Here is a 27,490-nt window from a genome sequence, read left to right on the forward strand (position 1 = left end):
TTAATATCTCTTGATCCAGCTAGCGCTGACCTCTTGTTATAGCCTTGTTATAATTGGAAGTAAATTTTTGGGCCAGGCAGAATTTAATGACAATCTTTATCTTTAGCTTAGATTTATGTTCACTGAAAGTGTAAAAGCTTGACCAAAACCAAAGAAAGCATGGTTCTCGCTTCAAGCCGGAATCACCCAAATAACAGCGATACAATAAATGCTCGTAAGCGCTTATCGACAGTGCATCTCTTAAAAAATTCATTAGTGCTCAACAAAGGATTAATGATCCACTAAATAATGCGGTCAAGCATCAGAAATTTGTTTCGCGAGTTGAGAGTATGAAGCATCCTCCTAGCGGCTCCTGGAATCCTAGAATGGGTCACGTTTGGGTGTTTGTGGATTACTCAAAGAGCATCTTGTTTCAAAAACTAAGCATGGTCAGGCATTTTTATTACGTGGAAGTGGTGTTATTCAGGTATCTATTAGTGTATGCCGTAAAGGTGGTATTCTCGTAACGTCACGGCTACTATACTTCGGCGTGCAGCACTCAGCTTCTGCAGTAAGCCAAGTGGACACGTAGAGGGCATTTCGTTGTGTTTCATGAGTGCCAAAATGGCGGACACTGAGGGAGTAGTGCGCATACTGTATAGCCATGTCACTTGATTGCCACTGAGTGCTTTAGAAGCTTCGGTGAATTCACTTTTATTCCCGCACAAGCTAGCTATCTCCGGCTGGGACCATTAAATGGGACCTGTAGATTTCGATTACGGCGAAAAAAAAGCAATGACCTTTGAGGGCACCTGATGTGATCTCTTGCTGCAAGCATGCTAAAGTAAGGCTATTTCAGGATTACAATACGAAATGAAATTCCAGAGTTGAGGGACGGATCAGTAACACTATAATCCTAGTTGAAGCATAATGCCCTATGCAGAATGCTTTCGTTATTTGGCGTTTCGAATTCATACGGAATTTATTTCTTTAAATGCTTTATGGTTACTAATTACACATATTATATTTTAAAAGGTAACACTGCAGTACTTCACTTTTTGGGTATCTTCTTGCTTCACTTTCCTCAAATCCCCGCACTTTTATCGCATCATACCGAGCTTCAACTTCATCTTCACAGAGCCTCTAACGCTGTAGGAGTTGCCAACGTAAGTAGGTAAACAGTATTACGCCAAAACATGGCGACGAATACAAACCAGCAACGTTCGCTCCCAAATAACATATTGCTGCCGCATGGAATGCGGTATTCCCAAGCTGCAAAAATAAACTTCTACGAAAAAGACAGATGTTGCCAGCGGCATTGAGGCGCAACTAGGAGGCTGTGCTTGAGCAATATTGAGAATAATTTGCAACGTGCATATAGGTAATAGCAAAGCAGGAAATAAACAACAAATAGATGAATGCCGAAAGTGTCCCTAAAACGTCCCACAGTACAGCAGAGATAACTTCACCACGAAAAATGCGAAATAGTCTCAGTAAGGAATAGGCTCCAGGGCGTCAGTCGAAGAAGCCGCACTTTTTCTCCGGATTCATTCTAGATCCTGGGGGGCAACGAAATGCTTGGGCGAATGGAGCGAAATTCATCACCGCCTTGTTACATCCGCCCGAGAGCGCATTTCCGGCCGCCGATTTGCTGCACCAGGGGCTGCAGGCGGCGATAAAGAAGACCTGGTCCTCACTCAGCTCCTGCAAGATGCAGAGGTTGGGAGTAGTTATTAGTTTAGGTGCCTTCCAGTGCTTGTCACAAGCGAATATCAACTCTAAAGTTCAGAAACTTCAGGAGTAATGCTAGAATTAAAGGTGACCATCTGCATCGCTAGCCACATAATTACTTGCAGTACAAGCTTTTCTCTAGGAAGGTACTGATATTGCCATTTAGCTGCACGTTTATACTAGTGGACACGGCGTCTTTCTACTTCACTTAGGACAGGCATCGATCTTTAAATGGTCAGTTTTTGTTTCAATTCATTATTTGAGGGTGAAAGCAATACTTTACTAGAAATCCTAGAATAGTGGATGTCTGTTTCAAGCTTCTCAGATACTTGCGTAAATAGAATAAATTCTGTGACAGGGTTTCGGACCTGCGGTGCAATGAACAGATAAGCTTCACTGTCCACTGCACAAGAGCTCTATGCTTTCGTCGCTGCCGAGCAAGCCTCGTGTTAAACTGCAACTAACTCTCGCGCAGTGCATTGCACATCGTCGTCTTCGTCAACTTCCAACTGTGCGCAGCAATCACAAAACGAAAGGAAACGCGCGTAACTGGCTCCTTAGTTAAGCGGACACCTCAATCGCGCTTTGAGCAACGTGGTGTTAGTGACAGAGATGTACGGGGCTTACATTTGCGTTGCAATTCTGCAAATTCGTTGAGAATCCCGTTGCTTTAGGCAGCCGTTTGACGTAACCTCTTCGATAAAAGTAACCGAGCGGCCGCGTTGCGGTCTCCGGCGTGGGCCGCTGCTCCGCGGCTGCGAATGTGAATTGACCTAAGCTTGCACCCTCTCCAGGACTGCGTGGCTCGCTCAGTATGACAGCACTCCGAAGGAGCGAAATCATCATCATCATCACTATGACTACGCTCACTGCACGGTAAAGGCCTCTGCCACGTCGCTTCAATTAACCCTGTCCTTTGCGAGCTGCGTCCATCATGTCCCCGCAAACTTCTAAATCTCATCCGCGCGCCCACATAACTTTCTGCCACCTCCTGCTACGCTTGCCTTCTCTTGGAGTCAAGACCGTTAACCCGTTAACCTTAAGGACCACCGGTTATCATGCCTTCGCATTACATGCCCTGCCCAAGCCCGTTTCTTTCTCTTCACTGCCACTAGCATGTCATTATACCGCGTTTGTTCCTCACCCACTCTGCCCGCTTCCGATCTCTTAACGTTACATCTATCATTGCTTGCCTTCTCTCGGAGTCCAGTCACGTAGTCTTAAGGACCAGCGGTTATCTTACCTTCGCATTACATGCCCTGCCCAAGCCCATTCATTCCTCTTCACTGCCACTAGCATGTCATTACACCACGTTTGTTCCTCACCCACTCTGCCCGCATCCGATCTCTTAAGTTACAGCTATCAATGTCTGCCTTCTCTCAGAGTCCAGTCAGTTAGCCTTAAGGACCAGCGGATATCCTGCCTTCGCATTGAATGCCCTGCCCAAATCCATTCATTCCTCTTCACTGCCACCAGGATATCATTATACCACGTTTGTTCCACACCCACTCTGCCCGCTTCCGATCTCTTAACGTTACAGCTATCAATGCCTGTCTTCTCTCGGGGTCTAGTCAGTTAGCCTTAAGGACCAGCGGTTATCTTGCCTTCGCATTACATGCCCTGCCCAAGCCCATTCATTCCTCTTCACTGCCACTAGCATGTCATTATACCACGTTTGTTCCTCACCCACTCTGCCCGCTTCCGACCTCTTAACGTTACAGCTATCATTGCTTGCCTTCTCTCCGAGTCCAGTCAGTTAACCTTAAGGACCAGTGTTTATCTTGCCTTTGCATCACATGCCCTGCCCAAGCCCATTCATTCCTCTTCACTGCCACTAGCATGTCATTATACCACGTTTGTTCCTCACCCACTCTGCCCTCTTCCGACCTCTTAACGTTAAAGCTATCGTTGCTTGCCTTCTCTAGGAATCCAGTCCGTTAGCCTCAAGGACCAGCGGTTATCTTACCTTCGCATTACATGCCCTGCTCAAGCCCATTCATTCCTCTTCACTGCCACTAGCATGTCATTACACCACGTTTGTTCCTCACCCACTCTGCCCGCATCCGATCTCTTAAGTTACAGCTATCAATGCCTGCCTTCTCTCAGAGTCCAGTCAGTTAGCCTTAAGGACCAGCGGATATCCTGCCTTCGCATTGAATGCCCTGCCCAAATCCATTCATTCCTCTTCACTGCCACCAGGATATCATTATACCACGTTTGTTCCTCACCCACTCTGCCCGCATCCGATCTCTTAAGTTACAGCTATCAATGCCTGCCTTCTCTCAGAGTCCAGTCAGTTAGCCTTAAGGACCAGCGGATATCCTGCCTTCGCATTGAATGCCCTGCCCAAATCCATTCATTCCTCTTCACTGCCACCAGGATATCATTATACCACGTTTGTTCCTCACCCACTCTGCCCGCTTCCGATCTCTTAACGTTACAGCTATCAATGCCTGTCTTCTCTCGGGGTCTAGTCAGTTAGCCTTAAGGACCAGCGGTTATCTTGCCTTCGCATTACATGCCCTGCCCAAGCCCATTCATTCCTCTTCACTGCCACTAGCATGTCATTATACCACGTTTGTTCCTCACCCACTCTGCCCGCTTCCGACCTCTTAACGTTACAGCTATCATTGCTTGCCTTCTCTCCGAGTCCAGTCAGTTAACCTTAAGGACCAGTGTTTATCTTGCCTTTGCATCACATGCCCTGCCCAAGCCCATTCATTCCTCTTCACTGCCACTAGCATGTCATTATACCACGTTTGTTCCTCACCCACTCTGCCCTCTTCCGACCTCTTAACGTTAAAGCTATCGTTGCTTGCCTTCTCTAGGAATCCAGTCCGTTAGCCTTAAGGACCAGCGGTTATGTTGCTTTCGCATCACATGCCCTGCCCAAGCCCATTTCTACCTCTTCACTGCCACTAGGATGTCATTATGCCACGTTTGTTCCTCACCCACTCTGCCTTCTTCCGGTCCCTTAAAGTTACACCTATCATTTCGCTTCCCATACCATTCTCCTTTACACAAGGTGAACCCTTTACGTCAGCCTCCACATTTCTGCCCCATAGGTGAGTACCGGTAAGATACAAGTGTTGTATACTTATAATGTGTGTTGTAATGTTGTAATGTAACTTTGTAATGTAGCGTTGTAAGAATGTTCAAACATCTAGCGAGGAAACAGCAGCTCACAATTGAAAGCGAGGTGCTGGAAGTGGTAAGGGAATAGATTTACTTAGGGCAATGGTGACCGTTGATCCGGATCATGAGAGGGAAATAACTAGAAAAATAAGAATGAGGTGGAGCGCATATGGCAGGTTCTATCAGATTATGAATGGCAATTCACCAATATCCTACAACAGGGAGCGAAATCGGTTCCCGCGATTACCACCCGCTTGCTTATTATCCATGAATGGAGAGCGAGGGTGAAGCCTTACGTCAGCCAGTTTACTCTCGCAGCCAGGGAGCAAGCTGGGGAGCAATGTGGAGCAACGGGCAGCAAAGGGGACCACAGCGGGGCCGTTCAGTCGCGGTCGCGGTTGCTCTGTTACTTTTGGTTTGGTTTGGTTTATGGGGTTCACCGCTCAAAGCGACTCGGGCTATGAGGGACGCTGTAGTGATGGGCTCCGGAAATTTTGACCACCTGGCATTCTTTAACGCGCACTGACATCACACATTGCACGGGCATTTAGAATTTTGCCTCCACCGAAATTCGACCGCCACGGCCGGGATCGAATCCGCGCCTTTCGGGTCAGCAGCCGAGCGCCGTAACCACTGGGAACCTACTGTGCATAGCATGCAAAGCTTGTTGACAGACAGGAAAAGACTCCCATGGTGCGATGCGCATGAAGCACAGTGTTTGTGCGTGTCTGGTCGGCATCACGGTGATCAAAAATATTCTGGGTAAGTTTCGAAACGAATCGCGCCTCATCTTTTGCATGCAGCGCAAAATGGCCAGCAGTGTCCGCGCTGTTTGTGCCGGTACGAACCGGCGAGAGGCGGTCTTGCGTGCTGTCCACGTCTTCGCGGAAGGCCGCGTAGGACACTTCGAGTGCCGGCACCTCGGGGAAGACGCTTTCGTTGTCGGCAAGGCAGCCGCGCAGGCGTTTTTCGAAGGCCGGTCTCGAGGTCTCACTCACCCACGAGGAGAGGATGCGGCCATGAGGGTCCACCTGAATGAAGGACGGGGAGACAGGTCATCTGAGCGCAGAAAAATCATGAACTGCGCCTTGTCTTCTTTCAGCTCAGCTACGTGAGCTTTTTAAACAAATATGTATCCAATTTACATGGCCTGCTGCGCCGCCGGCAGCGCTTCATTACTGCCCATCGACGCCCTAAGAACAGGCTTACTCCTGAGCATAAAACGCTCCCCATCGTAAAGATTGCTTTTTCGGACGGCGACTTCGACAACGCTACTTCCTTTTCTCATATGTCAGTAGTTGTCAAAAGCAAAACAGGTTATTATATCTTTGGAGTACACCATTCTATAGAAATTTCAAAACATCTAGCCACTGAAGTATTGTCTTGAGACATTATCGACAAAACATTAACGACTGTATATTTCTGTCCATTTTGTTTTGTACATTTGTTTCTAATTTGTGTTGCTTCCTTGCCGTCAATGCCAGGGGGACCAAGATATTTTTCAAGCCGTAAAGGAACGGCTTTTCTGCTTGGCCCCTTTCACAATGTGTACGTCATGTTGTGAAGAACAAATAAAATCAAAATGAAAATGAAAAAAATAATGACTCGCCGCTACTTGGTTTGCTCTATTACGCATTTAGGGTAGGTCGTGGACAAAGGCAAGAATCTTTTCTTTCGAAGCCTGCAGCCTCAAAAGTTAATGAAATAAATCTACAAGCGAAAAAGTTTTCCAAACCGTTCTATAGATATCAACCGGAAAATATTTTCAGTCAACTCTCGCTTGCTGGCGCCGCGGTGGCTCAGTGGTTATGGCGCTCAGCTGCTGACCCGATGGACATGGCTTCAATCCCGGCCGCGGCAGTCGAGTTTTGGAGGGAGGCGAAATTCTAGAGGCTTGTGTATTGTGCGATGTGATTGCACGTTTCCGAACCCAATGTGGTCGAAATTTCCGGAGCAATTCCCTACGGCATACCCTCATAGCTTGAGTCGCTTTGGGGCGTTAATCCCCAATAAACCAGACTAGGGCGCTGACTACGCGCCTTAGCCTGAAAAATGTTTTGGGCACAACTCTGGCTGGCACAACTTACATGTCTGTTTTAAAAGTAGTAGGACTAATTTTTCTTCATAAAATTTATTCAAGAGAATAATACAAACGATTACAATTTTTCAAATTAGCACCCTTCCGCACCTACACGCTGCTGCCAATGAGTTTTCCAGTTTTCGTAAGACTCCAGGTACGCCTGGACCAGAATGCTGTTTAGCTCCCTCGTCACAGCCGGTTGAACCGCATCTACCGATCCGTGATGTTTCCCCTTGAGCGTCGATTTTATTCTCGGAAATAGAAAAAAGTCTGCCGGGGCCAAGTCAGGGCTGTAGGGGGCCTGAGGCAGCGTTACCGCCATGTGCTGGGCGAAAAATCGGGGTCCCCATTCACATGATGAAGAAGATCCTGGCAGATTTCTTTCCGGTTGGCCTTTTGTGCCTCTGACAACACTCCCAGCACACACTTCGCGCACACTTTCCTCACGGCTAAGTTTTTTTCTGTCACGATCTCAAAAACTTGGGTTTGAGGAATGCTCAAGTCGTCAGCAATCATTCTGATACTCATCCTACAATCACTGTTTAGTAAACGTTTCACTTGCTAGACATTTTCGTTGGTGTTGCTGGTCAAAAGGAGTTAAAAGCAGTCGTCGTCTTCCACTCTTTCCTGACCTTCTCGGAACAGCTTGTGCCACTCAAAAAACATCTGATCTACCCATGGCAGCGTCACTGTAGGCCTCCTTAATCACGTCTTGAGTCTCTTTGCCCGTTTTACCAAGATTTACACAAAACTTGATCGCGTATCGCTGATCCAGTAAACGCTCTATGATTCTGCGTGACGAGACGTTTCGACAGGGGTTCACAGTACAAGCAACCTGCTCTCTTCAACGGCCGAGAGCCGACTGCCTATTTTCCCCAGCATTCCCAATATCCCCCTTCAACAATCCTCCATGCGCAGACCGCCTCTCGTCCGCCTGTTCGCCCAGGAAAAAACCAGTCCTACTACTTTCAGAACAGACACTGTATAATCGAATTTTTGATCTGCTTCCTTATGAATCGGTTAAATTTACAGAGCTGAGCCCTTTTAACCGAAGTACATTACCTAACGACGCTTCTGCTTGTTTCAGAAACGTCGTATCTATCTAGTCTACTAGAAAATTATTTGAGAAAACAGGGATATCACCCTTACTTTGGCGCCTTCATTGTCCACAGCCTTCGTGAGCTCCCTGGCGAAGAAGTAGCCAAGGCCGCCATACAGCATGGCCTTGGTGCCATGCGGATAGTACAACGGTGGCCTCATGGCACCAACGGCGAGCTTGACCGTGTTCAGCATGTAAACGTAATCCGCGTACGGAAGCGACATGCTACTTGTCAGCCGCTGCTCCTCGAAGTACGCCTCGGAGCCGACCGCCCGTCGTCCGCTCTGCCGACTGTCGATCCAGAGGCGGATAAAGGACGGCCCGCTTTCGGGGAAGTCCTTGTACGCCTCCTCCACGCCATCACTAGTGAGGTACTTCTCCGACGGCCAGAGGAAAGTACGTGCGCTCAGCAACTTCTCAGCGGCGACCTTCTTCGTCTCTTCGTCCAACCAGTGGGCAGCATGCGTCTTGTTTGCGGCCACCTGCATTCGACAACACTTGTTTACAGCTCACACCCTGGATACTCGTCTGTGACCGCCTGTGCACAACCTACATGGTTAATGACATGTGTCGGTGTTTGTATTGCTGACACCAGTTTTATGAGTTTTATGTGCGTCTACTCACCGCGATGCGAGTGCCAGCCAGTGTGGTGTGTGTGGTGTGTGTGTGTGTAGACATCACCCGAGAAACTCATTGTATTATGCCATCATCGGCCTTCATTCGCACTTTCCTTTTCCTCCTCTTCCCTTTCCCCTGTGTGGAGTAGCAGGCCAGGGCCATGTTACCACCGGCCGACCTCTCCACCTTTCCCTCATTAAAATTCCTCCTCTCTCTCTCTCTACAGCTCACACCAATCCGAGAGCGAGGCAGTCGAGACTTCGAACTGCCGTATTGAAAGCGCCGTGGTAGGGATAGCGCCGCTTGCCGTGGTAGGGATAAGGAGCGATAGATACCGTCATCAAAACCATTGAGAAGTGTGAGACGCCCGCAGCCGTTGGCCGCAGCGATACTATGGCAGGTTAGTTTGAGGTCCGAGAAACTCGCTATCAAAGCCAATGCGAAGTGAGAGACGGCTGCAGTCGTTAGAAGCAGTGATACGGTCAAGGCAGGTTGAGACCAAAGAGAAAGACGTGGTTCGCACCCCGATTATATCGCGTCGCCGCAGTGGTACTGTGGGCGTTTTAAACTAACCATGCTTTGGCGACTACTATTTCAACGCTGCGTGTGTTGGACGATGCATCGATTTGATATAAATTGCGTGTTAAATAAGCATCCTGCATCCTGTTTTTGGAACTGATTAACTACAAAAAAAGTCTTCCACTTCAATATAATGCTAGATAATGAAAGCCACCCTGCAGTGGAGAAGCAAACTATCGCAAGAAGGATTGCCATTCGCATAACCACGTAGTTCACATCGTTCTCAGTAAGGAGAGTTGTCACGCAGACTATTGGACTCTAATGAGAGAGAAATGCCTCTAACATGTATATGATGATTCGGGCGTGTTTATTAGTGCTCTTTTATAACACAAATAATTTATCCTCGTTTCCTGCTGTATGACTTCTAAAAAGGTACTGGCGTCTCCAAGCTACTCCCGTTTAACCCGAGCTAACCGAAGTTTTTGATATCAACAAAAAATTTGAAACTGGAGGACACAACAGGGATGTTTCAGAAGCGTCACTTATTGTGCAAGATATTTTCGTCCCAGTCCCTGTCACAACTCTTACATTATAATTTTCTCCCCACGGTCAAACGAAATCTAAGCAATATTAGCGCAAAGCGCGCCAACAAAAAGAGTTCAGTTCCTAATGTTGTAGTGTATTAATGCGTCTTCAGTGACCGCAGCCTTCAACAGACAATGTGTTAGTCTTCGGGCGACTCAAGATGTTCTGTGTTTTCACTTGAGTGATGTTTTATTCGGGGAAATGTTCATCTCTTCAGAGAATTTCAGGAGCAAAGTTTGGTGAAAAGGGAATTTGCATGGGCTTTCGAGAAATTGTCAACATCAAATTTCTCTGGTCTTCGTAATTATTTCTACTTTCCCGACTTTGTATTCAATAACGGTCGGAAAGATTTACATCTGGGTCTAAATTAGGATAATTTCGATTACAGAATGGCACATGACTATGCATCAGTTTGGATGAAATGGATAACTTGAAATACTTCAAGCTATAACCACCTTACCAAAGGCGCTCACCTCCAGTTCTACCATGATGTCTCTGCTAGGAAAGGAAGGTTGAACATCACCAATAACAGACAGTACAAACGCTCACTGGTTTCGTCGCCGGGGAGCTTACGCTACTGAAACGTCATGGTAGCCAACTAGTCCTTCCCTAGGTCTCAGTGCAATATGTGGACGTTGCCTTACATTACTGTGATGCACTGTGGTGCCCTATTATGCATTACTTCTGTATAACAAAGAGTGCACATGCAAGTCACAGAAGGCGGCGGGACACAACCCAGAGTAAAAGTAGACAGAACAAACTGTTTGCACGCCCAGGAGACATTTATGGATGTTTCAAACACTTTACTAAATCAGAAATGTGCTCTACCAATTTTTAAGTCGCATGTCCGGCCATTCGCTTTATTCACTGATACGTTTTTTATGCCATTTAATTACTTTCTAAGAGAAGCATATTTTGTATATTTGCCGAATTAACAAATTGCTTAGGGCCCAAACGTATATTTTATCTATTTTTTGTATGTCTGTTGCTGAGCAAATAATGAAATTTTTACCTGCTGCACTGCCTTAAAAGAGCTGTCGATGCTCCTCCGATCCTCTGCAGTAAACTGGGCCACGGCAGACAGAGCGACTGCCAGTAGCCTGTAGCTGGCCTCTGTATGGACGGCGCAGTAGAGTGGCCAGATTTCCTTCGCCCTCTCGGAGCTTCCGTGCACGGCTTGGAGGACGTCCCTGGGTCCGGCTACGGCTGCGTAAGTTTGCATTACGAACCAGGCGAAATGCTGGAGTATGGCGTAGTCGCCGAAGGCTTGGATCATGGTAAGGACGGCGTCAAGCAGCGCAGTGTCGCTCAGAGCTAAGAAGTCGTTCTGGTTGAAGGGAGGGTCTAAGTGTAGAGCCCGGACAATGATGCGCTCCAAATACTCGGGCGTTGCAAGACTTGTGTGGTTGGCCAGGTCCACCAGTGGGAAGAACGCAGGTGATTGGGCAGAGCGTGTTGACTCCATGAGGCGCCCTAGAACGGCGCCCTGTGTGCTGTAGACACTCATGGCTTCCTTGAGAGTCGGCTTCCTCCTGTTACTCCAGATAAGCTGAAACATTGCCATGTAGACTGCGGCGAACTTGTCTCTCGGTATAGTGTTAAACACACTGTTCCAAATCGGGACCAGCGGGCTGCGTGTGATGAATAGTCGGCGCTGTGGCCCTTGCGCGGAGTTTGGAAGAAGCCTGACCATGAACCAGAGATCCACGTTCCAGCTGAAGGACAGGTCAAAGAGGATCTCAAGGGGAGGCTTGGTTTTAAGGTCCTCCCACCAGACGAGGCCACGGGCGTGCATGAATTCCTTGAAGACGTCCACGTGCAGCTCAGATTCCTTTACGCAGCTGCTAAACATGGCGGCAACCTTTCGCCCCGCCGGCAGTACGGAGGTGCCCCTTTCCAGAATGTCCTGGAAAGTCTGACGCCAGGAAATGGCCATGTCGGACAGGACAGAATCGGACCGTGAAGCGAACATCTTTTTTGGCCGCCACTGGCCGCAAACGTACGCGGTGAAGTTGTCGCATGCGTCGATGTCCTTGCTCAGCTGGTTGTGCAGGAGCTTTCTGCGACGAACACAGAACAGATGCGTTAATCCAGCACTATGGGAGTCATTCGTAGCATTGTACAGAGGTTTTAACAATGGCGCTCCTTCGTTGCTTTCAAGCATTTTCGAAAGTGCTCACAAAACGTTTTTACAGCACTATTTTTATTGGGCTGGTCTCCCAGTTTCGAACGACTTTCACGTGTTTCTCGTGGCGTCCGCATGCCCCCAAATGTTGGAATGCTCCAGTGTGCGATTATTCATTGCGAAGTAAAGTATTCACCTCTGGCCTGTGGCCACCCTACGGCGAAGGCCCACTTGGGCACTACATTTTGCACAGGATGCTGCGACCTGTACCTGTGATGCAGAATATGCTTCCCCTAAACAAACGAACCTCAGAAGTCACGCATATGCAAATTCTGATATCTGTTTTTCATAGTTTCCTGTTTAGTGCAGCGTTGATTATGCTGCAAAGCATGATCAATGAGTTAGACAGGCAGAGCAGAACGGTGGGGCTTAAAATTAACATGCAGAAAACCGAAGTAATTTTCAACAGTGTAGAAAAGAAACCGCAGTTCGCAATATGTAGCGAGGTGCTCGAAGTAGTAAGATAATATGTCTACTTAGGGCAGGTAGTGACCGCTGATCCGGATAATGCGACGGAAATAACTGGAAGAATAAGAATGGGGTGGAGCGCATATGGCAGGTTCTCTAAGATCTTGAACGTAAGTTTCCCAGTATCCCTCAGGAGAAAAGTCTACAGCCGCGGTATCTTACCTTACTCACCTATGGAAGAAAAACTTGTAATCTAAGAAAGAGGGTCAAGTTTAAGTTAAGGGCAACGCAGCGAGCTATGAAAAGAAAAATAGTAGGTGTAACGTTAGAGACCGGAAGCGGGCCGAGTGGGTGAGGGAACAAACACGGGTTAACGACATCCTTGTCGAAATCAAGAGGAAGAAATGGACTCGGGCAGGGCATGCTATCCGAAGGCGAGATAAACGCTGGTCCTTAAGGGTAACGAAGTGGATTCCAAGAGAAGGCAAATGTAGCAGGGGGTGGCAGAAAGTCAGGTGATCCGACGAGACTAAGATGTTTGCGGGGATAGGGTGGCCGCCACTGGCAAAGGACAGAGTTAATTTTAGAGACATGGGAGTGGCCTTTCCCCTGCAGTGGGCATAGTCAGGCTGATGATGATGATGATGGTTAGTACAAATCAGTAACACTCGCAGAACAAATAGAATCGCACGGTGAGTTCGGATGTCTGCCAGCGCTGATCACTGGTCGTACATTAATGGCACTGTTTAGGATACGTATTTGCGGACACAGTGGCTCGTTGCATTGGAAGAACTCCCGTAGTTTTTCTAGGCGCCATGCTAAGGCTCTTCGATAAGCACCCCATTTTTGCACTTGTTTTCTACCTCATAAACGGGTAAGAGCCGGCACCTTGGGACCGAAGCATTAATTCTTATCTAGCTTTCGTTCCTTCAATCGACCGTAGCGCTGTTAGTTCGCCAACGCCCCTGTCTGAGCCCTGAGTAGCACGCGTGTTCTCATGAAAAAAAAAATTGAAGCTCGATTACGTAGTTCAGCTTAATGTTATTAGGTGCGCTATCATTTAGGTTTCTGCTCGGGTTCGGAGTTCGGCTCCATTGTTCACGGATGGAAGTTGTTCAGATAGCGATATTGAGTTTCATATATGCAGACTTGATCATTCCCTACTTTGTGTTTATAGACACCTGTGAGCCCCCATACGTCACCTGACGCAGTGGTGCAGCGGTTAAGCGACACGCCACAGCCCTGCGATGGGAAGTGCTCTCAGCACCGGGTCTGCTGCGGCCCTGGTTGCTCTTCCCGAGCGACTAATCAATTTAATTGCTACAGGCCCCGGTGGGCAGTTCGCTGACTATCCGGTGAGCAGGTTCTGATGATGACGAAAGGTCAATGAAGCAAGGTAGCCCAACAACCGACCTGGTTGCTGTCTGGGAACGACTTGCCAGAGCCATGCTCGTGATTTCACGCTCACAACGCCGACGCCGACAAGGCCGAAACCGAATTTTCAGGAGAAGTAGGTTTTTAACGATATCGCGTTAAAACATGGCACTAAGACGCCGTTGCTTTCCGTCGCTTCGAGCGTTGCAACCAGCGCTACTTCGGCGAGTGCCCTCAAGTTTTCGAATGCTTCACCGCTATTTCACCTGAATTCATAGCATGAGTCCGTCTGGCAGTAGGCCACGGTTTGATGAGGCGCTTTGGGTTTCAGCAACAAGAGGAAGGCGAGCAGCAACGCGCCCACCAATACGGCCCCTGCCACGACGCCCCGCCACTGCGAGTACCGTTGTCCACCGGCGCCTCGGAAACTCGTCCCAGGAGACTGCTGCAAGGGAATAAGCGAAGATGCATACAAAACCATGAAAGGGCAACAGGCGCCATCTTTGCAGTGCAAACTTAATCGGCCGTCGCTAATCAGTCAACTAACGAGGAACGTTACATACGTTAAAGGGCTTTATAGGAGAAGCTGAATTTGGGCTTCTTCGGTAGTTTACCTTCTTCTAAGAACAAAGATGCAGCTTGATTTCGCTACTCATTCAGCTGTTATGAGCTAGAAGACGTAAATATGAAATATAGTGTGTCGCCGCCACCTGCTCTTTTATGAAGTAGACGACGCTGCGCCTAGAGTTATTTTCGTGCACGCGTTTCGAGGGGAGGATACACCACTGTTCACATTTAAAAGATAATCACGATATTATAGGTCTGGAGGAAGCGGATCTGAACCGGCCAGCGAAAAAAAAAAGTTTCATATTCAAATGCAAGTTTCTCCGACGTAAGCAACGTTTCTTTTGACGAACAAACGTGGACCTAACCAGAAAGGGCAATGCCCCTATTTCAAGTAAGGACAGAAGCTGACTATAGTTCTCCAGCCTAATTGTCTACATCGGGGCTTGAAGAGAATATTGGCGATATTCTCAACTGCGTTTCATCCAAGTCCGGTGACATGAGAAGCTACAGACGACAACAGGTGTGTACGAGTTGGTACATATAACCAAAGGTCAAATAAAAAAAAGGACGCCTCCGAAGTCATCTGTCGAGCTGCATGCGCGGTATTTCATCTCGCATGTGGCAGTGCGTGACCAGGAACGCAGGTAAAGAGTAGAAAATGAATGGCGCGAGCCCCGTTGCGTCCGTTCTTCGGTGTCGGCCGTCGTTTGTAACCACTCTAAGCCGAAGACGAACTATCACCAATTTTATTGCGAAAGCAATACTACTTGCACTTTCCAGGGTGACCACCAACGTGCCGCGGCGGTGACCACCATTGACCTTCATTTGACCTTGATTGCATTAGTTGGATTAGAGTGGATTACATTGGATTACATTAAATTGGATTGGACTGGACTGGATTTGATTTGATTGGATTTGATTGGATTGGATAATATAAAATAAGATTAGATTAGATTACATTAGATTAGAGTAGATTACATTGGATTGGATTCGATTGGATTGGATTGGATTGGAGTGGATTGGATTTGAATGGAATGGATTGGATTGGATTGGATTGGATTGAATTGAATGGGATGGGATTGAATTGGATTGGTTTGGATTGTATAAGCGATGCATCACCACAAGTCTAACCACAAGCACCACCACCAGCTACACTACCAGCTGTACCATGGCGTAGGTACGGATATTGCTTTCGCAATTACCGGGCATAACCAAGCTAAGCCAGAGCGAATTTTTTCCCTCTTTCCATCCTATAAAATAATTTTATTCGTCAGCCTCTATCATCGCCTGCCCTCTCCTTATCGCCAGCATGAACTCAACCTTCGACCTGTCGCGCCAGTATTCTGGTAACTGCGTAATTAAAATTACAATCGGGGCATTACAAAAGGAAAAAAACAGACACATTTTCTTGGAAAAACAAACATTTGAAGACCTTTGATGAGAAGGGGGCTCAGTTTGTCCCGAAGCTTGAAAACCCGAGACATTCTATAAATCATAAACGGGCAAAGACAGAAGCACAGTATAAGCAAAAATGTAAGTGGCTCTTGCCAAAGGAATCTTAGCGCTTTACTTCTTGCCAACTGTACCGCACACCGACGGGATGCACATTACGATTGCGAGCGGGCAGACCGATGGTAGCGCCAACAACAAGAACGCCGATGTCGAGACTATAGTGAGCTAGTATTCAAGTTCACTATAGTCGAGACGAAAGTTGGCAGTATAGTGAACTAGAATACTCATTATAGTTGGCAGCCTCGCTGTCTGGCCGCGTTCGAAGGCACGTTTTTCTCGCGAGGATGTTCTGCGCTGGCTCGCCACATAACTGAGGTGAGCTTTTTGTTATACTTTCGTTCAGTCGCACTAATGACAATTAAATATGCATTTAGCTTTAGCAATTAAACCCGCGTTTAATATAATTTGTAAGTTCCCTCATTTCGATCCAAGCTATCGAGGACCTCTATGTGCCTCGACGGTTTATTTATTTCTTTATGAATACTGCGATCTTGTACACAAGATCATAGCAGGTGGGAAACAATGTATTAAGATACAGAAATACAGACACATACGAACAAAACAGAATTGCACATAGAATTGCACATAGAACAAAACAGAATTGCACATAGAAAAATCAGGAAGAAAATACCGCGGCAAACAATTGCATCAAGTACAATTATTACAATTACAATTACAACAAACAATTATTTCAAGTTCTCTTCAAACAAATGCAATGATCTCTGCCTGACAACATCATCCGCAAGGTTATTCCAATCAGTGATGGTCCTTGGAAAAAAATAATATTTAAAACAATCAACTCGAGAATTTAATGACGTTATGGAAAGAGAATGGCGATTTCTAGTTTGGTACCCCGAGGAATAAGCAAGGATATTAGGGGTGTCAACTTTGAAATTATTATTAATTAATTGAAAGAAAAATTTTAAGCGACATATGCGATTTATGTTAGGAATAGAGGGTAAGCCGCTTTTTTTGAGATCACTGACTGATGCTCGCCCGTAAGTGTTATAAACTTTACTGCTTTCTTTTGGATTCTTTCAAGTTTATTTATGTTTACCTTTGGTTGGTTGGTTGGTTTATGGGGTTTAACGTCCCAAAGCGACTAAGGCTATGAGAGACGCCATAGTGGAGGGCTCCGGAAATTTCGACCACCTGGGGTTCTTTAACGTGCAGTGACATCGCACAGTACACGGGCCTCTAGAATTTCTCCTCCAAAGAAATTCCAGCCGCCGCGGCCGGGATCGAACCCGCGTCTTTCGGGCCAGCAGCCGAGCACCATAACCGCTCAGCCACCGCGGCGGGGTTGTTTACCTTTGTGAACGGGTCCCAGATAATCACTGCGTATTCTAAGATTGGTCTAATAATAGTGTTGTAGGCAAGAAAGCGTGTAGCAGGGGTCGCTAACTTAAGCGAGCGTCGTAAAAAAAGAGCTTTCGGAGAGCTTTTGCTGAGACATAGTCGACATGTTTGGTCCAAGGTCGTCTTCGTTGAAACCTTGCCTTGTCGTATTAGATCAAGACGCCGCGCTGACGTCATTGAGGTTGGGGTATTAGACAAATATACGCAGCGCCGCCTGATCCGTACCTGTGGCTTTTTCCCGCCTTTTCGCTTTTCGTAGTTTTCCACGCGTACCGCCTGCGCGAGGCGTCTACGCTATAGCATTGCGTCAGCTTTAACTACGTTAGTGGGGCACGCACGACCATCGACAGGTCACTGTCCCAGACGCGCTCTCAATCCACACGTTACGTTTTATACACAGCCCACACCTTATGTTTCATGACTGAGAAGACCTGTCGAAGATATTCTGTGCTTGCATTCGTGGTAGGATTTACACATTGGAGTTGTCCCAACGAATTGTGCTGGGATTACTTCGTAGCTTGCAATATATGTAATAACTGAAAATTTCGCTGCCTATGCTAGTAGAGGCCCATCGTGCAGATGACACCTCTACTTCTTTTAAATGTCGTGTGTCAGCCCATGCGACTTTCTGCTATTCCAGATCTGACCGCATGAAGAGAAATAAGGATAACGCACGTGGTCCGTTGGCTGGCTTGAAGTGAGCCCCTATAACAACCTCGTGCGCATAAACTTCAGTCACTAAAAGGTATATTATAGGTAAGATTCAAAGACGCGTGGCCCAGCAACCCCACGCATCGAAATGACGACGACGGCTGCTTCGGGATCATATTCGCTATCCACCTCTATTCATCCAAGTAGAGGAGCTATGGAAAAGGCAGGGCTTGCTTACCAATTCAACGAGCAGATCTGGCATGCTCGCTGGTATCTCTGCTTCCAAGGGCTGCCTCCGAGCGATGTTGTCGCCAGCTCTCGGAGTCTGTACAGTTTGGTTCGTTTGCAAGAAAGGGTTAATAGCGCTTTGCCTCTCAAAATAAACGCGAAAAACGTAGGGCGAGTAACAACTTAGAATTGATAGCAGCTCATAGCAAAATAGAGCACCGATCTGGCGTGCACGCAGAGAACAAGGTGAAAGCGTATGAGGCCCCAAGACTTGAGCCAATGACCTCCAATTTCACACGACAACAAAGGAATAAGAAATGCAGTGAAAGGGGCTCTATTCGTTGGGTTTTCTGCGCACAGGCCTGCGGGGTGCTTTGCCCGCCTTTTTTTTTTTGTGGGGGGGGGGGGGGGGGGGGGGGGGGGGGGGGGGGGGGGGGGGGGGGGGGGGGCTCGTGTTGTTTCACAACGATTTTCGGCACCCACCGTTGCACTGGTGGTGGGCGAGCGATGGTCTTCGAGCAGAGCGTTCATGGCGGTCACTGAGGGGGCCTTCCGCTCTTCCAGTGGAGACCTCGCTTTGTCGGCGGCCGCTGAGGTCGAGATGGTTGCGCCTGGTGTAGACCCTGTTCCGACTGCATCGTGGACCCTCTCCTGCCGCGGCGCCCCGGCATCCGCCTGCGACACCCCGAGACGCATCGCGAGGAATGGCGTCAAAAGACTCTACCTGTGAACGTTAAGTACTCAGCTATAATTGGGTCCCTCCTGAACCCTTCTTCACGGATTCTGCATCGGCCTGCCACTATACACGCCAAGAGCAGTTCGCGATTACGTACCCAAAACACTCCAGTTATGTACCACCAGTCCAAAAATTCACATCACATTGCCGTAACCGCTGCGTCAAACTTTCCAGCAAGCTGAGTTTATCCAGGCCTACGATGCGCCCCAGGATTTCTTTCAGTTATGGCGAAACTCAACGCCCGGCTTACCGTGACGAAAATTTGTTTGTCTAGGCCGTCGCGACAGCAGGTATGCAATAAATACAGATGTGCTGTTCTGCGACGACAGGGCAGCGTGGGCAAACTTAATCGAGATTTCAGTCATAAAGCTCGTTCGATATAGGACTGTTCAGATGAGATGAATCCAGAGGGAAAATTCTGAACCTTTCTCATTGGTATGGACAAGGTTATTCTGGTTGGGATCCCAAACAAGATACTCGAGTTTTGTTCGTACGAAGGTTATGAAGGTCAGTGTTAGTGTTCATTTCTCCCTTCAATTCGGATTCCAAACCAAACGAACCTCTCTCGAACAATATCGTTTTTATCGCAAAATTAGAATAATTGACGGGGCAGCAAAGGGTGAAATAACAAGGTGCCGCATATCAACAGCTTCAAGCTTGCTTGGAAACGTCGAAACGAACTTTGCTAAGGCTGCTTCAGAAGCTCGTGTCGCTCTTTTGCTGAGGCTATTGACACATTCCTTTGCCGCTGTAAAGCTTCCCAAGGCTCCGCGAGCATGTCAGGCGTGTACCATGTGGGAAAACATTTCGACAGCCGCCACGACCTTCTAAACAACAGTGAGCTTTTCTCAATAGCCTGTCCGCACGCGAATAGTCATGAGCACGTGCTGCTGCTGAGTTATGCCGTGATTAGCAACTCTGTCGCTTGCCGCGTTGAGTGAGAAAATTAGCCACGCAAGTTAGCCATTCACTTCAGTTGTTTGTGTGTCCCATCTCAGCGTCACTCTCTGTGGTCTGATCATTGCCCATGCACAAAAACACACAGGCGTCGGAACTGTCGTAATGTAATGAAATTGGAATAAGAAGTAAATGCCCTTTCCCAATGATTTTTCTTTAGGGAAGGCGCATCTTGGGAATGGTGACACGCTTCTTATGTGCGAGAAGAAAGAAAGAACCGTGTCTTGCTTCAGCTGCGCTGTTTAGATTGAAAACCATAGAGATCGCATTACGGGCAATACTTGTTCCGAGCAGGGTACGCTTTCTTTTGGTCGGATTGGAATTGTAGCTCTTCACAGTAGCGACCCTTTGTGCTGCGAGCTTTTGATCTTGCGGCAAACAGTGGAAGACACCATCGTCGAACGCAGAGAAGTACCGCATGTTGAATCTGGTGATTCAAAACTCTGCTCACACGGTTGTTACGACCAGAAAGCACGGGACAAGAGGAAGAATACTAGCTGAAAGTTAGCTGGGGTTGACTCGAGTATCTCCGACTGCTCAGTGCGACGTCCAATTGGCCGATATGATCAAGGTTTCCGTTTTCGCTCTTCTCTATTTCTTCACTCGCCCCGGTCGCGGGAAATTTTATCGCCACACTTTCCATGGATGATTTCGCGGTGTCTCACCCATAACCAAGAATAACTTCCCAGACGTGATCAACAGTGATTCTACTTCCGAACCCTAGTAGGTTAGTAGACGGGAAATCGCTTCAGTGTCCCTTTGATAGTAGCTGGTAGCTAAAGCGAGGTTGCGCCGCAAATAACCAGGGACACTGTTAGTTAAGTGGGGGACATGATCAGTACCAGATATATCGCGTGAAATAAGGGCGCCTAGGTACTTGTAAGAATCTACGGAGGAAATTGCATGGTTATTGATAGTGCGCAAACACTTCTGTATTTATGTGCAGAATTGAAAAAAAAAGATACGTTTGCAAACTACTAGCCCAAATGAGAGCTACCATCACTCACAAGGTAGCATCTAATGTCTACGTTGTTTGAAATATTGACTACGAAGCTTTCCGCGAGTAACGCGTTGTTAGCATTTCACCGCCTGTGCGTGAAGTGATATCCATTTCAGTGATCAGGTTGTCTGCCCATACACTTAGATAAGAATACGACTTATACCGTACACTTAACGCTACAGTGCTCCCAAGGGTAGGGAAGTTAGGGGTCGTTATGATATGCTAATGACGGAAGCCAACAGTCCCTGAAACCAAGAACAGAATACGGGAACTTTTTTTAATGTGGGCTTTGTTCGATGAGACATTAGTGCTGTAAATAATTTATGCCCGAGGGAAAATAAATTAGAAAATATCACGAAAATCAAAGACATGGCGCTGGAGTGATTCCATCCCCGACCTCCGTAAGTCGTCAATATGTACAGATATTGTCCGCCGCGTTTCGTGCGCAGTGGCCTAAGTCAATACCTGAGGTGAACATCCAGGAGAGCTTTCTGCAGGAAACGGGGATGGCGATAAAGAGCAGCCAGCTTCCTGGCGGGAAGACCCGGCAGGTTGTAAGGCATCCACCCATGCTGCAGCAGGCGGCGACGTCGCCACAGGACTATTCGTCACCGACGTCACCTTGTCCTGCGCCGGCGAGTCCTCTCGTCCCTTCCGACGGCGTTTGCCGGTGCTCTTCCGCGGTGTTTTTCGTTTAGCCGCTCTCGGAGACTGTGCAGCCAGGCCGGCGTCGGTCGGTACTTTTTTTTGGAGATCCTCACCGTCGATGCCCACGGCCGGGCTCTGTGCGCCGTCCTCTGGCGTCTTAATCTCTGGGGTTGGCATCGATCTTCAGCTTCCTAATTGGATGTGTCTATTTTGTAGCCTCAGCTGGACTCGCAGCGATTCCGGCATGGACGATAGCTAGCTCTTCTTCTGCTTCGTGCACGCTTTGCTGAAAAAGTCCACGTGGACTCGTGGAGGCTGCTTGCGGCTTGCGCTTTTATTGATAGACTGCCGTGCCCCATATTCCGCTGAAATTAGAACCTAAAAGATTTAACCGTGCAAACAAAATTGGAAATCAACTTTTAAGTACCACTCACAAAGGGACTCGGTTCACGTAGCGCGCCATATCCTAATAAGCGTGTATACGGATATACTTTCCAAGCCTTGGTGTTTCTGGAACGTGGAGAGATCTATTTGCGGCTGTTGGCTGAACAGTTTTCTCACTATTACCGCTATGAATACTGGGTGCCACGTGTCAATCTTAATGCCATCTGAAGCATGGTGGAAATTCTTATGACAGATATTTCTTGAACTATGTACACCACTGAACATACATTAAAATCAAAATTACAAGTTTTCGCATGGGAAAGGGCAAAACACTTTCGAGTTATTTGTCTGGCTAGTAGCAACAACCATATATTGATAAAAGAAACAAACTTCACAGCTTGCCCTCTTCTCTTGTCTCAGAGTTGCTGCAAAATTTGCTACGTAGGGTAGAATGAATGGTCTCCGATATCCTATGAGGCTGTAGGATTTAAAGATGACTTATCCCTGTGCCATAATCCGACTAAAAATCACGGCTACGTGGTCTCACAAAGCAATCACGTTTTACTGAAACAGTGATTAAAGTTAGGCCACTTATGTCCCAGCGGAACAAAGCGTCAAAATAAACTGGTAAATTGGTTTTTTGAGGTAAGGAAATGGCGCAGTATCTCTCTCACAAATCTCGGCGGACACCTGAGGCGCGCCGTAAGGGAAGGGAGGAGGGCAGAAGTGAAAGAAGAAAGAAAAAGAGAGGTGCCGTAGTGGAGGTCTTCGGAATAATTTCGACCACCTGGGGATCTTTAACGTGCACTGACATCGCACAGCACACGGGCGCCTCTTGCGTTCCGCCTCCATCGAAACGCGGCCGCCGCGGTCGGGTTCGAACCCGGGTACTCCGGCTGGGTAGACGGGCGCCTTACCACTGAGCCACTGCACCAAAGCATAATTTCAGGAGGATCGTAGCTACAGAAGGCATGCATGGCTAATTGGAGTTGCCTTAATCATTTGACGAACACAAACTATAATGCATGCTGCAAGATATGTACTGCGCGAGTGCGCAATGACGGTCGTCAACAATGAGAATTTTATTTTTTCTCTCGAGCGCTTCCGTCCTCATAGAATTTATTACATGAAGGAAACAAGCACAAGGAAGAACAGCTCAATACTGTAGTCAGACAAACCAGTTTAATGCAACTTCCATAAGCGCCCTTTGCCTCCTGAACTGTCACTGGCCACTGAGTGCTGCATGCAGAACGTAAGTGTCATTAGAAGCATTTAGATCGCTAAAGCTCTCGAATAGACAAGAACACAGAATGAGACCAACACACAGCGCAGTAAGTCCGTCTCTTTATGTGTCCTTGTCTTTTTGAGCGCGGGTTTAACGAACTAGCTCAAACACTGCCGCTGCTGAATTATTTTTCCAGCATCATCCTACGCATGTATTCTGGCTCCTCTCCAACAAACTCCCGAGGCGAGGCTCTAGAAACCTGTTCCTCCGTGACAGGCCTTGAGTCAGGAAAATATGTAAGGTGCAGTGCTAGAATTTAGACCAAAGCAGGTGCCGGCAAGTCCCCCACATTGTCCACATCAGGAGAAGGCACGTGGTCAGGTTCGCCGCCAGCGTCCTTGTGGGGTGTATTTAGCGGATTCAGCACTGGATCTAATTTGGCGAGCTTTTTTCTGTGGGTTAAAACCCTGGCTGCTAGTCTCCTTCCGTGTAATTCCGTGTTTGTATTGCGGAGATCGGCTGAACCGCTCTGGAGCTTCTGATTTCTGGAGGAATTTCGGCAGTTCTCAGGAAGTCCGTGTTGAACTGTGAGTGTCCGATTGGCTGAGAATGGTGTGTCCCGTTAGAGATTCTTCTAATCTGCAAATCTGGGCATCATCGTGGCTTCACGATGCTATTCGCACCAGTAGTGGACACCAAAATTGTGTCGTAGCTTATGCTGCCAAAGGCCCCCCTGGTGTCGATGGTCATGAGTATGCTCTCATGCAGTGCGGATTTGTGGCTGACGACTTTGTCTTTGATCTGTAGTAACACGCCCTCTATGAGGATGAGGAATATGGACCTGAAGCCGAACGTAATGTCCAACAGCAGATTGTTGTATAGACTTGTGGTGAATATTTTTCGTGTAGTTTACCGAGGCCAAAGCAGCCGCTATATTCTGAGGGTACACGTTCCGAACAACGGTGAAGACATCGGAAGCTTCACAAAACCCGAGGACATAAGCAGAAGATATACACTTCCGGAAGCTTAAAAGCAGAGTTTAAACCTCCCCCCGCCCCCCAGCCCCACCCACGAAGAACATAGCCGACAGAAACTTACAACATACAGGCGCTTATAAACCATTACATACCCAAACAAGGGGCTATAATGCAATGTATAGCCCTCAGTAGCAATTGTGACTGGTGTTTGAGACAGCTATACTATTACCTCATCCTTGGGCTGTAAGGCGAACCCATTAACAAATACTTTTCAGCCTTTGTTTAGAAAAGTGTGAGGCCCTCGTAACCAGGTCAGACCTGAAAGACCGTCTTCGTCTGGTGGAGCGGGCCAAGGCTCAAGCGGAAGCCAATGGACACCTACATCAAATAACGCCGCCCACCTGCTCAAGACCTTTCATCCTGCCGGCGTCGTGCTTAGCACGTGTTACCACAGAGGGCGGGCTAACCTTTGGCTATAAGACGCTGGCAATGTTCCGAACTACCTTCCACCAGACAGCGTCAAGTGCTTTAAGCTGAGAGTAGAGAGTCTACCTTACATTCTTCACGTCTTGTGTATTCTGCAGTGGATGGCACTGACGTTGAAAGCATGCTAAAACACGAATAAGGATAGAGCCGAGTGTCACATGTCTAAAGTGACACTAAACCTGCTCTATAATAGACGTGTACGCAACTCATAGAACAATTTTTCTATTCGTCTGCAGGGTGCTGAAGTTAGGGGATGTCGATGTCCTTCCACAAGTGCATTACGTCTGATCCGCAAGCTTTTTTCTTTCTCCAGGAGTTAGTCATTTCGATTTGCTCTGGCTTAAAATGCCTCCTTCAGTCGCCAATGATTCCTTTCCGAATAAAGGGTTCTCTTTCATGAAACTTATTCATTTGCGCATTAACACAACGAAAGACTACTAAACATTTTATAGCATTTTCTGGCGGCAGACATAGAAGATCTTTAAGAACAGTCGCGAAGTCCTTGTTTAACAATCTCTTCATATTCTCCAAGCTGCACGTGTCAAGGATCTTGCGAAGCTCCGCCGGGTCTTTTCGAAGCTTGTCGCCATATTGTTCTCCCAGAAAGTCCGCAGTCTTTAGCACTCAGAGGCTCGTGTCCTTCTTCAACCTTTTATAGGTGATGAAAACAATGCTCGGGCTGCCGCAGTGCTCGTACCAGGGTATGAGGTGGCCGAAGTAGTCGCTCCACGACAGCATACCATTAATGAACATTTCGTGAAACCTGATGATGAATCTTTCACAGATTTTGGCGCGGAACCCTCGACCTGATAGTAAAGGGGAACGCAAACGTTGTACGCATCCCTGGCGACCTAAATGTATTTGGCATTTTCGGAGTAAGGTGTCCTCTTAAACGGCAAATTTGTCTTCAAAAGACCTGACCTGTTCATCTTCGCGGCGCCTTCAGTCCCCGTCAATTGCAGGAACGGGGAAGCCAGAAAGTCATCTACGGGAGTTTTTGGAGGGTTGCTCTTCCTCAGAATGCTTAGGACAAAGTCCCTATCAACGACCTTATCAACGAGTTAGCAGTAAGCGGGAAAATGGATGAATTCTGGTTTTCATTGCAGCAATGAACGATGATGTCACAGCTGTCGTGACGAAGCGGGCAGTAGAAGTAGGCGATAGAATGGTTAGGCAGGATACCGGCAAGCTTACTAAAGAGACGAAAGATCTCATTAAGAAACGCCAAAGCATAAAAGCCTCTAACCTTGCAGAAAGAATTGTGCTTGAAAATCTGTCAAAGCAAGTCAGTGAGTGCAAGGTGACCGACTACGGAAGTTTAATATGAAGTGAATCAAGTATGCGCTAAAGAACGGCGGTAGCCTGAAAGCGGTCAAGAAACCAGAAGTAGGTAAAAATTAGATATATGCGCTAATACACAAGGAGGACAATGCCATAAAGCAATATGAATAAGATTATAGTTTCAGGAGAGTACTACACAAATTTATGCACTAACCAATGTTCCCACGACTGCTGTTCCCCGGATAATCGGGCGTCGTCAATGTTGTCGGCACTGCGAGCGAAAAAGGAGGAGACCCACCTGCCATCTTGGCCACGTGTCCTTGTGTCTTCATTACAACCTGGCCACCGTTGCAGGTGGCAGTTGAAGCAATGATCGGTCGGCAGAAGTTGACTAGGAGAGCAACCTGGCTCTCACAAGCCCCACATCAGCGGCTGTGTCTGAAACAGGCACTTGCCGGCACAGTGGCGCATCGCTTAAGTCCTGCTGCACTTCGCCAGGAGTGGTGTGAGGACTCCCCGCAATGTATGAATGCAGTGCAGGGAATGACCCATTCCGCGATAATGGTCATGTAGGCTGAACTGGGCGACAGAGAGAGAGTTCTTCTTCTGGTACAATACTTAATGTTATTGCACCGTGCTCTTGAAGGCAGGTTAAGCGTTATGCGAAAAAGAAAAACGCAATAAAAGAAGAGCATCCGCCTCTGCGAAGTGATACGCCAAGACCCCAAGCCGCCGAAGAGACCCATTAACGCTATCGCGTCACACCTTTCAGGCGGAGCCTAAGTGTCCCATTTTCACCGGAACAGCGCGCACTAAGACACGGACAAGAAGGGAGACACGACACACACGAGCGCTCGTGTGTGTCGTGTCTCCCTTCTTGTCCGTGTCTTAGTGCGCGCTGTTCCGGTGAAAATGAGTTACCAACTTGCCCAAGCATCTGTTTTAGCTAAGTGTCCTCTCAAGTTTTATTTGTGTTTGGTTTGCGGCTGGCAGCGTGCTGCATTTTGTTTTCGTATGGTTCCTAACCTGGATATGAGCTCTCTGTACACAGCGCTGTTTCCTGTTATCCTGGTGTCCTTTAGTCCGGGCCTGGTGTTTTGTGCCTCTTCTAACTCAATACGTTGCGCGAAAATTATCAGTGTGAATGCTCCTTTTACAACTATATAGTTCACACGTGAGATGGCTTGATTATCCTGCACCACCCGATACGACACTCATTGGAAACCTGCCGAGGAAAAACAGTGATGATGTTTGTTGTCCGCGAAATAATAGGGTCAGGCTTCTCCTGCATTGATGGAAGAGTGATGTAATTGTCGAATTTTCTCGACCAGTTGTTCATGGGCTCCACGGCGAAGAGAAGCTTGTAAGCCTTGTAGGGCAGCTTTGGAATTGATGCAAATAGACCACTGCTGAGGGCGCTGCTGATTGATGTGTTCAGCGTCGACAAGAAGAGTGGTGAGTTCTGAACCCGTCGAAGAAGTGTGGTGATCAATCCTAACTCTAATTTCTGTAGTCCTTGCAGGGATGACTACGAAGCCCGAAGAACTGTTAGGGTTCACTCTGCCGTCGGTGTAGACGTGCAACCGGTTTGAATGGTACTCATGGAAATATTCCAGAGTGACTTGTTTCAGTTCTATCGGCGGTAAATCGGTCTCCTTTCTGATGCCAGGTATTGAAAGAAGGACACGGGGATTTTCCAGGCTCCAAAGTGGCGAGGACGGTCTAGAGGCGCGTGTAAACTGGGACTGCAGAATGGCGCGATGTGC

The 27,490-nt window shown here is 47.6% G+C and overlaps 2 protein-coding genes across 2 annotated transcripts in view; one reads left to right on the forward strand and one right to left on the reverse strand.

The window, feature by feature from the left end:
- LOC149332012 (sulfotransferase 2A1-like) overlaps nt 1-27,490 on the forward strand; it is a 252,829-nt gene that overhangs the window by 40,811 nt on the left and 184,528 nt on the right. The window lies entirely within an intron of this gene.
- On the reverse strand, nt 1,377-18,683 carry LOC149332014 (endothelin-converting enzyme 1-like). Its single transcript, XM_089555653.1, has 7 exons — nt 18,514-18,683; nt 18,041-18,127; nt 13,980-14,158; nt 10,759-11,806; nt 8,075-8,506; nt 5,694-5,876; nt 1,377-1,683 (listed from the first exon to the last, which is right to left on the reverse strand). Exons 1-7 carry the CDS (start codon nt 18,559-18,561, stop codon nt 1,495-1,497), a joined length of 2,166 nt encoding a protein of 721 aa, XP_089411779.1. The 5' UTR covers nt 18,562-18,683; the 3' UTR covers nt 1,377-1,494.

This window comes from Amblyomma mixtum, chromosome 8, assembly GCF_055824585.1.
Source record: "Amblyomma mixtum isolate Tamu chromosome 8, ASM5582458v1, whole genome shotgun sequence".
Classification (NCBI taxonomy): domain Eukaryota; kingdom Metazoa; phylum Arthropoda; class Arachnida; order Ixodida; family Ixodidae; genus Amblyomma; species Amblyomma mixtum.